The 13,328-nt window shown below is 38.8% G+C and overlaps 1 protein-coding gene across 2 annotated transcripts in view; it reads right to left on the bottom strand.

The window, feature by feature from the left end:
• Positions 1-7,579: 7,579 nt before the first annotated feature.
• GUCY1A2 (guanylate cyclase 1 soluble subunit alpha 2) overlaps positions 7,580-13,328 on the bottom strand; it is a 151,491-nt gene continuing 145,742 nt past the window's right edge. For both annotated transcript variants that reach the window (XM_065678665.1, XM_065678666.1), the window contains exon 8: positions 7,580-11,283. In XM_065678665.1, the coding sequence (XP_065534737.1) occupies positions 11,076-11,283 (208 nt within the window). In that variant the 3' untranslated portion in view covers positions 7,580-11,075. The remainder of the gene's footprint in view (positions 11,284-13,328) is intronic.

Below are 13,328 nucleotides of genomic sequence, written 5' to 3'. Positions count from 1 at the left end.
GATGATCAGGCTTCTCACTGAAGCAAGGATGGATGCCAAAGGTGCATGATTTGGTTCAGTGCAATCCCAAGAATAGGTGACAACATATCCATAATATCTCATGATAGCTATCAAACACAGCAGTGTCCGCAGATTTTGTATTTTTTATTCCTATTTTTCTACATATTTTACCAGTCATATAATGTTCTATAGTTGTATGCCATGAAATGTGTACAGAATGTGTAGGATGTGCAAAGCAGATAACTGCTAGTGCTGCTTATCCTGACATTCCTATTTCACAAATGAACCTTAATACTGTAGTAATAATGGTACATGGTGAATGACAGACATATGGTATTGCTGCTAATTAAATCCTAAAATCAAGATTACTGTCGACCTTTCTTACAATGATAACCAAAGGCTTCTGCAAGAACTGAATATGCAAAAAAAGACTCTCTGAGATATCTGAAAGAGAACGGGCATAAATAATTTGCAAATGTTTTTCACAGTGATTAGATTTGCTGACAGTTATTATTTACACCCTACACTTGTCAATGCCTCAGACCTGAAATGCAGAGACTTTATGAAAGATGCACAGAAAAGTCACACACTATAGAAAGAAATTCTAACGAAAATGGTGAAGGTTATTCCTGAATGATACATAGGTCTGTTTCTGAATAGAAAAGTAAAAAGAATTACTTAAGTCATAGTACAAACTGCATCCAACTACTGCTTTCAGCTTGCAGAACTTTTCACCACACAGGCTGAGACTCCCTGTCTGCAGCAGAGTGCTGCTCCTCCAAGGTCATATACAGTACAGTGGAATTGCTCTGCTATGGAAAATAAGTAACTGAAGAATAAAGAAGTGTTCAGTGGTGGGTTTTTTTGGTTTTTTGTTTTTCTAAAGTCTAAGCAAGTAGAAATACAAATCCATAACAGGATGGCATAAGAGAGAATTCTTTAAAATGCAGATAATTGGTGTAATGAAAACTAATTACCTACTTTTTAGTAAACATATTCTGAGGTCTGGAAACTTGGTTTTTGCTGTAGCTCTGTTATTAGATTTGGTCTTTGGGAGTTTAGTTTTTATTTTTCAGTTGAATAAGTTTAGCAATTATCCCTCTCCCTCCACTCCCCCACTTGCAAAGATTAAAATGTTAAGCCAAAGACTCTTATTGTTCAGTATTAAGATAATGGCTTTAAAATAATAGCTTTCACTGCCTAACTAGAGGTACATGACTTTGAAAAGAACTGTGGCCAAACTGATTCAGTCAATAAAGCAACAGCTGCAAGGTGGATCTGGAAGGCAAATAAAACAGAACAAAGACTAAACCCTGTCATTCTTCCAGTTGGTGATTCAGATTATTTTATAATGTAATTTTACAGGTAACTTGCTTTGAGTTGAGCATTATTTTGTTGCTTTTTCTCCAGATATTATGTTATTTTGATATACCTTCACCTCTGTTACTGAATTCATCCTTCTCTGGCAAGTGCACAATGGCTATTTTTAGCTCTATGAGCTACTAATCCAGTTTCTCTAACAACTGCAATTTGTTGGAAGAAATGACTAGTGTTACGCTGTCTCAGAGCTATGAGCCCATTTGAGAAATTAACTTCTCAGCTGACCTTTAAAGCAAGCGAGGATAACGTGCCTGTGATTCCTCAGGGTTTGGATTTCTTTATCACAGCAGCGCATATGAGACGGGATGCCCCTGCTGCACAACTTTGTCTCTCTGTTTTGTCTTCCTGGTAATTATAGAAACTGTTTACTCTACATGGAAAATCTGAAAGTTTTCTCAGCTCTTGAGGACAATACTGTTTCTAATTCCTTTTCTCTGGAGAGAGTGACAGTTCACAGTGTGGAAGGACTGCATACTATTGCTTCTTCCCAAGAAGAACTTTCCCACGGCCTTCCTAACCACGACTGTGGGGAAAAACACCACAGATGTCTAAAGATCAGAATGGCAATTACAAACACAACAGAGAAGAATGGGAGCAGTATAGCAAAGTGGCTGCCCTCATCCTTTTTGGTTCAGAGCCCAACCCAAGATTCTGTAGGAGAATCTGGGTACTGTAAGTGAGTAACAACACAAGTACAATTTAGGACAGGTCAGACAGAAGCTGCAGTTACTATGATTACAGGGAGAGAACGTTCAGCCAGCATCTCCCCTTCTGTTCCCCTGCTCTTTCCCAAGTGATTGCAGAGACCAACCTATACATTATTTCAGACAAAAAAGAAAGAGGCGAGGAAAAATAACCATGTCAGTGTTAAGAAAACCAGATATCTGATCCTGAGCGGCATGGACGCCTCATGCAGCTTGCTAACTGCCACTATTCTGAGAAGAAATGAAGCAGTAAATAATGTGAGATATGCTCAGATACGGTGAGATGGCTTTCGGTGGAGCCTATAGGAGTAGCACACCAGTATTATCTTAGATCAGAAGTGGGGAGCTTGAAACGATCACAGATTGTTAGATTTTAGTTGAAAGGAATATTCTTTTAGTTAGGAAGACACATTAGGAAGAGCATTTAAAGCCTTGCTTTGAGATGCAGTTAATCTCTTCATACAATCCAAAACAGCTGAGTTAAATCTACGCCTTACCTAACGCGATCTGTTTGGCATTTTTGCAGAAGGTGCTTGGTGCAATACTGCTGTCCCTGAAATTAACTATAAACAACTGCTGGTTGAATGTGCTTTGAAAACTCCATATATAGGACTGTATGAACTGTAGGTTGTATCATAGACTTAGTATCTTTTTGTTGTTATAAAACAGTCTTCTAAGATTTCTTTCAGTTTAGGCATTTCTCAACAATATTTACTCACAAAGCAGAAGACATTCATTTTTTTAAAGTGCTAGCATTTAAGTGCTGTATCCCTATATACTTTTTAAAAGGCATTCTTACTATCCTCCAAATTTCTACCAGCTGGCAAAGTGCCTCACTTGTACTGTTTCACATCTAATTTTGTACTGAGTATCAGAATTCCGGAAAAGTAAAATGATAAAAAAGTGTGACATTCTTCTTTACATTTTGCATTTAAAATTTTTAGACTTTCTCCCCCCTTCCCGAATTTTTCTCCACAACTAGATATTCAACTTTAATGTAATATACAACGCTTTCCCTCCTCTGAAAAAAAATGCATTCTCGCAAAATTCCACTAAAACTCTAAGGATTATGGATTCTAAAGTTCACCCTAATGCCTTGAGAGTTCATGACATTACCTACAGTGCTCTTTCTTGCATTTTGCGTCATACCCAGAATACTCTCTGGGTCATCCAACTTCTAAATACACGAAAGCTGAGAATCGGCAGCATATCTGTGACAGCAGCTCTCTCCTTCACACATACTTCACTTTCTGCAGATGCTTTCTCTCTGTTGGCTTCTTACCTATATACTCGCAGGACCTGTGAAAACTTTCTGGAGAAGGATGCTTACACACTTAAACACTGGCAAGCATGTGGGACTTGGCTTTGAGATGTAATGTAAAGAAAGTATTACTTAGACTCAGCTTGACGCTCCTTCAGTAGGTGACCTAATATGGATGGAGGTAGCTGGACAGTGCTTTCTCACTTAGGATACCCCAGAACATTATAAAGGCGGCCAACGAGTCTCATTCCTATTGAAGACTGGAACACTTATATGTTCACAGCAATGCATCTGGGACCATCACCCTGGAAAAAGGTGTAAAAACCTGCATAAATTAGATACAAATCCACATTTCATCATCCATCACAGGTTAGCACTGTGAAAATGTACCTTTGCTGCTGGCTGGATATTTAGAATTCGCTTTCATACAGCATTTCAAGGGAATATAAGTAATACATATTATAACCTACACTTCCAAAAATTATTTAGGCATGCAGAACCTCAGGATCATTCTGCAAAGTTAGGTTAAACCCTCAGAAAGAGGTTGTGTTTAAGCAGAGAAAATGGGATTGAGAAGTATGTCCCTTATTTTGAAAATTCTACCTCCTCCTTCTTAGCAAATACAAATAACTGACCCAGGCAGCTGTGAGCTTTAAATGTACAGTTTCAGAATGATTTCAAACAATCAGAAATGCCACATAAACTTTTAAAATAAATACACCTGTCCATACCTCTTTCTTTTTTTCCATACGGTGTTCTTTCAAGCAATGGCTCATTTTTAAAAGAACTCTCCATAATTATTTATCCATAACCATATTCTTCTGCAATAACTTCAGGAACTCTGATATTGATTTAGTAGACTGTTCCAGTCCCATTACGGAAGAATAAACCAATCTCTTAGAGGTATACTGGTAATAAGCAAATGCCAAAATGGATAAAACAGTATTCCTCATTACTGAGTATCAATTACTTTTACCATATATTTACTATTGAGTATAAAGCAGAAGTTAACCTTTATATACATCTGCCTGTTTTATGCCTCCTATTTATCTTACATACATTACTGGTACTGCTGTTTCTAGGATGCTACTTCTACTTCTACTGCTGCTTCTAGTCTTACTCAGTGGGCAGCCTTTAAAATACTCCGCTTATAACTAAAATTCTTTACTAATTCTGGTCTACAGTTCTGATTTTGCATTTCATTATTTAAGTCAGTAGCAACATATATTTTTAGAAAACTAACAGAAACACAACACCTCAAAAAATCAAACTATTCCACTACATACTCTTCTCCCTACAGGGAACAGGATGGAAGGACTAACAATACACGACAGGGTCTTATTCTGCCATTTAATTTTCTGCTAAAAGGTGGTTTGTTAAGGTGATACGACAGTCTACACAGAATAGATTACCATGACTTATAGCTTCAAGAGTCATCATTAGTAAGTATTGCTATGGAATAATTATCTAGAAAACAAGCAGCTCAATGTGAGACTTCCTGCTAATGGAAAGTTAATTTGGGGCTTACAAATTCACAAAAGTACGAAAATGTATTTTAATGATAACCTGGCAACTATCTCTTTGCTCTTTAGAATTTATATATTTTATTACCATCTTTGCTACAGGATAACAAGGTTTATGTAGGCATTTCTGCATACAGTTCAGGTGAAGGTGGCACACAGATTTTGCATAACTGGGCTAGGAACATTAAGCTCAAAAGCTTTTCTAAATCCTAATGTCCTAATGGCATCCAGGAGCTAAGAGGAAGAGGTTTCCAGAAGGAAGAGATTTCCAGAACTGCACCTGCCCTGTTCTCAACAGTCCCCACGAATACTCTATAAAACCTTTATTTATTTTGGAATATGCTCATCTATCCATGTGCCACTTAGTTTGATTCAACTTATTTTGACCAATGCAAAACTCTGAAAAGCAGTAAGACTAGAGACTTGAGACACAGCACTTGGGCTGTTAAGAACTTAATTCAGCAGGATCAATCTCATTTATCTTGGCCATCTTGAAAAATAAATATCTAATATAATCCTTCCATCCTGTTCCCCTGTCTAATCTAAGTTTGCCATCTGTGGTCACAGAGGAAGTTAAACAGTCAGGGATTTAGGCAGCCTCCTGCTATGTCTAGAGCAGAAGAGACAAGTGCCTGAAGCACTTACTTGTCCCTGTCTTCAGATAAAATGCTTAAGCCAAAGATAGAATGCTTAAGCCAAAGTGGGCCAGAGAGCAGAAGGCAGAAGCAAGAACTGCTGCAGCCGAGTCAACCAGTGTGTCCCTCTTGATGCTCTTTCACTCCACTGCCTCCCTGCTAGCCATAACACAGGGAAAACACTTGTTTCTCTGAAATCCATAAGAATGACATGGAGCGGAGGGCCACAAGGATGATCAGGGGGCTGGAGCACCTCCCGTATGAAGACAGGCTGAGAAAGTTGGGGCTGTTCAGCCTGGAGAAGAGAAGGCTGCGTGGAGACCTCATAGCAGCCTCCCAGTATCTGAAGGGGGCCTACAAGGATACTGGAGAGGGAATCTTCATTAGGGACTGTAGTGACAGGACAAGGGGGAATGGGTTTAAACTTAAACAGGGGAAGTTCAGGTTAGATATAAGGAAGAAATTCTTTACTGCAAGGGTGGTGAGGCACTGGAATAGGTTTCCCAAAGAAGTGATAAATGCTCCATCCCTGGCGGTGTTCAAGGCCAGGTTGGACAGAGCCTTGGGTGACATGGTCTAGTGTGAGGGGTCCCTGCTCATGGCAGGGGGGTTGGAACTAGATGATCTTAAGGTCCTTTCCAACCCTAACTATTCTATGATTCTATGATTCTGATTCCTTTTTTGTCCAAAATAAAACACATTCAGCCTCACCCTGCCTTGGAAACTAAAATCCCAGGAGCAAACAGCTGGTTTAACATCTGCCTCCTTTGATCCTCTTGTTAAGGCTGCCAGCAAAGTTGCCACTTCGCATCACTAATTGTATTGGCCTCTCTGATGTGAACCCCATCCCACAGGGAAGCAGACTGAGACACCTCATGCCGTTTTTCAGAGGCCATTTTGTTGCTATAGTGACACAGTGATACTAACCTAGACCACAGATAACTGGAGATGAACCCTTCCAAGCCACAGGAAAAAGTAAGTGTCTGAAGAGGCGAGCGATCTGTTGCTTGTGGCTGAGATGTTATATTCCCTAGTTTCACTGTTTTGCTTGCTTTCTTGCATGATTAACAGCAATGCCACAAAACATCAATCCTGTATATGAGGTTAAAGAGTTTACAGATTTTTGTTACAAGGCTGCTCATACACTGCAAATTAGTAACATGGTTAAGGAGTAACTCTTAGCTGTACAGATAAATCTAGTGCTTGGGAAAGTTAAAAAACATGCCACGGACTATTATTTTACTGACTTCTCCACCCAAACCCACCAGTGACAACTTGCATTATGGTCTTCTTCTTCTCTAAGGATGTGTGTGCCTGCCATGTCACTGAAAGTTTTGTCGGTGCTGCAAAGAGAAAGATCAGTCCTTTAATCCCTGTTATTCTTTAGATATAAGCAGCCATGTCAACCACAAATGCTAGTAAGAACAACAGGAATTACTGTCTATGTCAATACAGGATGCTAAGGGTAGGAAAGTGGAGGTCTTTTGAAGAGCAGAAGCTTGACCTAGAGCAGGAAATAGAATGCAACACTAGCAGGGGGCAATCAGCTCCTGCCTGAGTCTTCTGCACACTCAGAATCCTCAATCCTTCCACAGCCTCTACTGCCACTGGGACCCTCAATACAACTAAAGCACTATGGATAACATATTATCCATTGAAGGAAGGGAACCGAATGTTTCTGAGATTGACAACCTATTTCATGCTTCTTTTATTATTAGCATGTTGCTATTTCTAACACTACACATGTATAATTTTGCAAAAGATAACCAGAACTTCAAACAGAAACCAGAAGCTCCAACATTGCATCAGGACAGGGAATTAGCTCTCTTCAGTGAGCTCTGAGCACTCAGCAGAGGTGAGGCAGTGGCCAGGGACTAGAACAGGAAAACCCAGAAAATGACAAAAATTCATAATGCTGCTTTTGAATTACAGACTTTGTGACAGGACAGTTTTCAGGCAGTCAGTGCCAGCTGAAGAATCTGAAAGCCATTCATTGGCTAAACCTGCCCCAACAAATGGTGCAGGTTTCATACTCATTTGTAATTCAGCACAGCAGTTCTGGGTGTTTGGGTTTTTTTCATTTATTTTTAAATCATCTGGAAGAAGGATCTATTCAGTGGAAAAAATATACAATGTGAAACTGATTACCACCAATTGAGTTTGAGCCTCAGAGCAGTGCTGATACTTTTAAATGCATGCAACATGTCATAGTTCTGCACTGTTTGCTTTATACAGGAAAAAATTAAAGAGGGACGTTAATGGAAAACAGATAAAAGGTAGTCATGTACCTCATACTGCCGTTGGGCTTCACAGGGAACACTGTATGCACAGGAGGAGACAGCGTTGTGAAATGGCTTATGCACACACATGAACTGCAGTAGGACTGGCTAATGACTCAAGTACAAAGATTTCTTTTTTGGAATATGCAATTTCCATACAAGATTTCCAAGGTTTTAAAAGCTTTAGCTTTCTATTTGCAGAGGCGTGTTTCCAGGCTCCAAAATGCCTTTCCAAACAGACTCAGTTCTGAAACTGGATGTGGGAATGAGTAGTGAAGCCAAAACCACAACCACAGTTAATGACTGTTATCTCTTTGGAATTAAGAAATAAATATCCTGTGGGATCCTGCAAGAAAACCACACTTCGACAGTCCTGCTAGCAGCAATTCTCCCATGCATATGTTTTTGTCTTTGAATGGTAGATATTACCAGAGTGATGCAGAACAAGATTTATCTACCACTCTACCACTTCCATCACTATTTCCTTCTTGCTCTGGGTTCCTACCCTCTAGGCACTGCATCACAGAAGATCCTGTGTTATGGGGAATTCAAGCAGATGGAAAAATGTGGTACATCGTCTGTAAAAAGTGCTGATGTGGAGGGAAGACAGGGGGAATGACTGGTGCCTCTGCTTACTTAGGCATCATGAGTTCTGTATGAGAAGTTGGCCACTGGAACTGCATCTGTGGTCAGTCCATGGTGTCTAGTCCCTGCGAGCCTGGAGCAGAGGGAAGCTGCACAGAAAAAGTTTGCAGCAAAGGGACTGATGACCCCATGTAGGGTCCTCACATCACACTTTGCCTTGTACAGGTAATATGCATATCACCTTCCTCTATCTTCAGAGAGGGTAGATTTGTTTTGTACAGAAACTCAAGACAGCAGATGTTGCTACTTGCAGATACGTGAAGAAACAGAGGAGTGTAAATTCTACATCAGAGGAACAAATGTGTTGCTCCCCTTCCAGTGGTGAAACATGAACTTTGCTTTATTTATGATTCTTGCATTGTCACTGGTGTTCCCGGGAAAAAAATGCATGCTACATCCTGTCGAAATATAAACTAATGGCTATAGGCTAAGACGTGTCATCCTACACAGAAAATTCTCAGATCAGTAGTTTGGATGGAAATTCTGCAAACACACGCTCAAACAGTTTTTGTTAAGTCATTTCTCAGATAGGCAGTAGAGTTGCAGATGTTGTTTATCAAGGCAGATAAAAGATTAATTCCTCCAAACCCAAGGATGCACTAATATCAGTGGAAGAAATCTTTAACATCAGTGTTCCTTTAGAAAGTAAGGGAATTTCCATTCAAGTACATTCCTAGGCTAATTCCCATGCATCCACCCTCTTCAGGCAAGAAAAATACCACCCCTACATAATACGTTCTGATGTCCTCTACATGCTGAGGTTTATATAGGTTCAAGAAAATGCTTTCTCATCCAGAAAGGCCTCAAGGAAAGGAAGCCTGAAACATGTTCAGCACAGGCTAGCGGTGTCATTCTGACTTGTTTCCACTCTGAAACGGGCCACTGCTTAAAGGGAAGAAATACAACACTGTCATTCCCTCCACAGAAAGGTATAATTGGATAATCTGGATATGTGGTGCAACTAATTCACTTATTTTCAAAAGATGCCTCAAGTTATGACTACTACAATTTCTGTTCTGGATCACAGAAATGCAGATCTCATGCCTCCTAGTGCTGTTCAAAGTCTTACCTTAGACTTCAGTGAACTTTGATCAAATCCATGTAAAGCTAAGACACTTTGGAATCACTGCACAAGTATCAACTAACAGTCTGCAACAGCACAACTACATTGGCCCACTTTAGAATGACCATAAGGAAGAACGCCTGCAGAAGAAACCTGGCTGCTATTAGCTTTGAAAAGGAACACCTGAGAAATAGAAAATGCCTGAAAATGTGCTTATTAGGGGACAGATCCACATCTTGTTTCAATTGAATTCATTAAATTCATTGAAGAAAATAAAGCTATATTAATTTTAAACAGCAAAGAACTATCCTTTTTTTTTTTTTTTAATTGACATGGACTCATCTAAATCTTGAGCTGCCATTTGGATGAAACCTTAGGAAGTACTGCCTTCCCCTTTTCATTATTTTTTGGTCTACATTAAAGCAGGGGACCTTTCAGCCAATCCAGTAATAGAGGAAATTTCCAGAAGAGCATTATTAATAAGAGGTGGGATTTTCAATTATTATTTCAATAGGAACACAAGTCCTATTAAAAAAAATAAATATGGAAAAACAGTATCCAGTGAGCTCCCAGTGTCTTCTGGAATTCCTCAGAATAAGTTTTCATAAGATCAGTTTCTTAAAAAGTCCAGGATTTTTACCAAAATTCAATTTGGCTGATCATTTAGTGGGAAACAAGCTCCACAGAGCAGAACTTCTCTGTCAACACACAGACCTTCTACACTTGTCCTGGAATGTCTGGACATACAGCACTGTAGGACAAATAAATACTGAACATTATTTTATAGAAGCAAGACAATGCTCACCTAAAGCTTTTGCACAAACATCAGGTAAAGAGACTTATCAAAGTGGTGTGTGTTTTTTTGTAAAATATTGGTATTTTTGTTGCCAAAAAAGTCAAAAAATGACTTTTCCCACTTGTATAACAGTAAGGTTTGATAGGTAGAATGTATGAAATATACAGTAGCTTCTTCTGAAAGCTATCTAAATTCACTCAGCTTACAGTATGTGGAATGTAATAATCCAGAAAGTGAAATATGTATAAAAATAGGTAAAATTACTACAATATTTGTATTGAATTATAATTCCTCCTGACAGGAAGGTTACAACAGGTCTACAGTATATGTATGAAATGTTTGTTCATAAAGTTAAAAAACATCATTACCTTACCGACGAACACATTAAATGTAGGAATGCATAATCAGAACTGACTCTCAATTCTGCTTAGCTGGTGCAAATCTACAGAGAACCATCATCTTTTCTGCACAAAACAAAACCAACCTCTAATTTGAGAGTTGGGATTTTTCTCTGTTTTGTTGGTTGTTTGCTGTAGAGGGGCCAGACTGAAGTTTATGAAAGAAATTCCTCTGGAAGTGGAAGTATGTTGTTTAATTTTTTTTCCCTATCTCCACTTTGTTACTGACAACGATCACCCACCTTTTTAAATGATTATTGCCTGACATTACATGGAGCTTTCACTGCTTGTTCAGAACATGGCAGTGAAACAGAAAGAACCTCCACCCCCCCTGTCATGACCCAGTTCTGGGCTTGTGCTTTTTGGACAAGTCTTTGATCTGCAGCAGGCCTCATAGGCTAGTCTCCCGGAGGAACATGGTGCCAATGTTGTAAGAAACCTTTCTCATTCTGGCAGATGAGATGGAGGGTTTTGGCGGCTTCTGACCACTTCTGACCTCGAGGAAGTAACAGATCCCAGGAATTTCCTTTGGAAAGTTTTCTGGAAGCTCTTCACGGGAACGAGGGATGAAAATAAAATTTTCTTCCTTTTTCAAAAGCCTGGAAAAAAAACAACCAAACAAAAGGACATAAAACCTGTAAACCACAGTAAAGAAACATCTCTCTGGAAGAGACTGATCCTACATATTCCTAAATAAAAAACTACTTGAAAGTGTTATGTTACACCTAAAAAAGCCTCAGGATCCTTGGCTGATACATATTGACTTAGCATCAACTTCAAGGAGATCTGGTGACTCAGATAAGCTAAGGATATGGTTCAAATAACCACACTCTCTGAAAATCAGTGTCAGGATTCAGAAAGTCATATATCAGAGAGGGAATCAAATTCATAATTATTTTCATCCATAATGTGTCATTTGGCTCAGTTAAAACATGCCAGTCTTGGATAGATGTGCAGAAATCAACATTTCAGGGTGACCACTATCACCAGGTCTCCTGCTGGAAAGAAGGTATGAAGGTGACAGTCCTTGGAAGCTCTCACAGGGTGGTCACTTTGTGCCCTTCCTGTACTCCGTAGTATTGTATTTCAAACACAGCAAATACAGCTTCAGTAAAACCCAGAATCAAATCTGACACTATTCATCAGAGATACACAGGGGTTTAATCTGGGACTCCTGGTTGGGGTCAAAAAGGGATACAGGTTCACAGGAGCCATGAAGCAATGAAGTATCTGGGTAGATCTGAAAGTTTAGGGCCTCTTTATCAAGTATATTCCCTGAAACTTGTTGGACTTGTAAAATAAAGAAAATAACTCTATACATTTTCTTTTTGTTTCCAGTAAATTGAGTAGGCATATTCAATCCCTTGCAGCATTGAAAAGAGCAGTTTTGAGGTAATGGTAAATTCTGAGCACAGCTGGATATACAAAAGTATTCTTCATATTTTCCATTCCCAAGACATTTATTCTTTCTCTCAATCAATTTGAAGATCAAAAACACCAGTGGGAAGATCTTTATTGGCTTCAGTGGATTTTGCAATAGGTTGCTTACTTAATGTCTCAAAAGATTACTTCTGGAAATTAAATGAATGAATGAATCCTGTTGCCAGGCAAATTTTCCAGGATTCTCAGTGCATCTAAAGGCACTTCTTTACTGAATGTTTTTCATGGGTTTTGGCTGAGACAATCTGTGTGAGCTCATTGAAATATAAAGTCATTTTCTTCCCAGCTTTTAAATAATCAGTTAGTTACAAATCCAACAATGTTTCTGCCTTTGAACTTCTGTGGCAGTCTTTGTTTAGCATGCAGTTTGAATGTCATAATCTATTTATGAACAAAATATTGTAATCTTTTCTAAATTGCATGAGAGTTTGTACAGCCCTCTACAGAGAAGCTTCTCTTATTTCTTCTCTGCAATAGTTGCAGTAAATATTTTGAGTTTTAAAACTACAGGCTTTATAAACTGAAATAACTCTTTGATGCTTTCCGTATTAGTTTTCTGCATGCAACAGTTGAACTTTTACAACTTTCTGAGCTAAATCTGCAACTCTTCTTCAAACTGACTCTTTGCTATGGAGCATCTGGCCTTGCTAGAAATCAATGGTTTCCTGTTCAGAGCCTAACATTACCTAATTGTAATGATAGCTACACAAGTCTGAAACCGTAAAATATAGATATGTTCTTTGATTCAGTTCAGGGCTGGCACTGAGTTTAGTTGATATTTCGCACTATTTTCCTCACGGAACAAAAGTGCAAGATATTAACTAAAGGTCTTATATTCATTTGTTTTGTGAATTTTAAGTTGGTTGCAAGTAAATGCTCCAGGAGGGATGGGTGAGTAAGCAATTACTCCTTTGGAAATCCCTCCACTACTGTGACTTGCGATAGAACCCACATTCCTATATTAGGTATATTGTTTGAATCAGCCTCATACCGTAAGAAATTGGCTAGTCAACCTTTACTGGGATAACAAGCTACCAAGCAAGCATGACAGGAAAACCTCTTTACCAAATGCTAATGGAAGCTACTTATGATCATACTCTATCCCACTGACTTTAGCTTATAGTTTTAAGAAAAAAATAAATAAATTGCTATCTCTTGTAATATTGCTACCAGAAAGACTTTAATCAGGACAAAAATGTCTTCT

The sequence above is a fragment of the Lathamus discolor genome, chromosome 4 (assembly GCF_037157495.1).
Source record: "Lathamus discolor isolate bLatDis1 chromosome 4, bLatDis1.hap1, whole genome shotgun sequence".
NCBI classification, from domain to species: Eukaryota; Metazoa; Chordata; class Aves; order Psittaciformes; family Psittacidae; genus Lathamus; species Lathamus discolor.
Note: the sequence above shows the minus strand (reverse complement) of the source record. Positions and strands in the feature narration are given on the sequence as shown.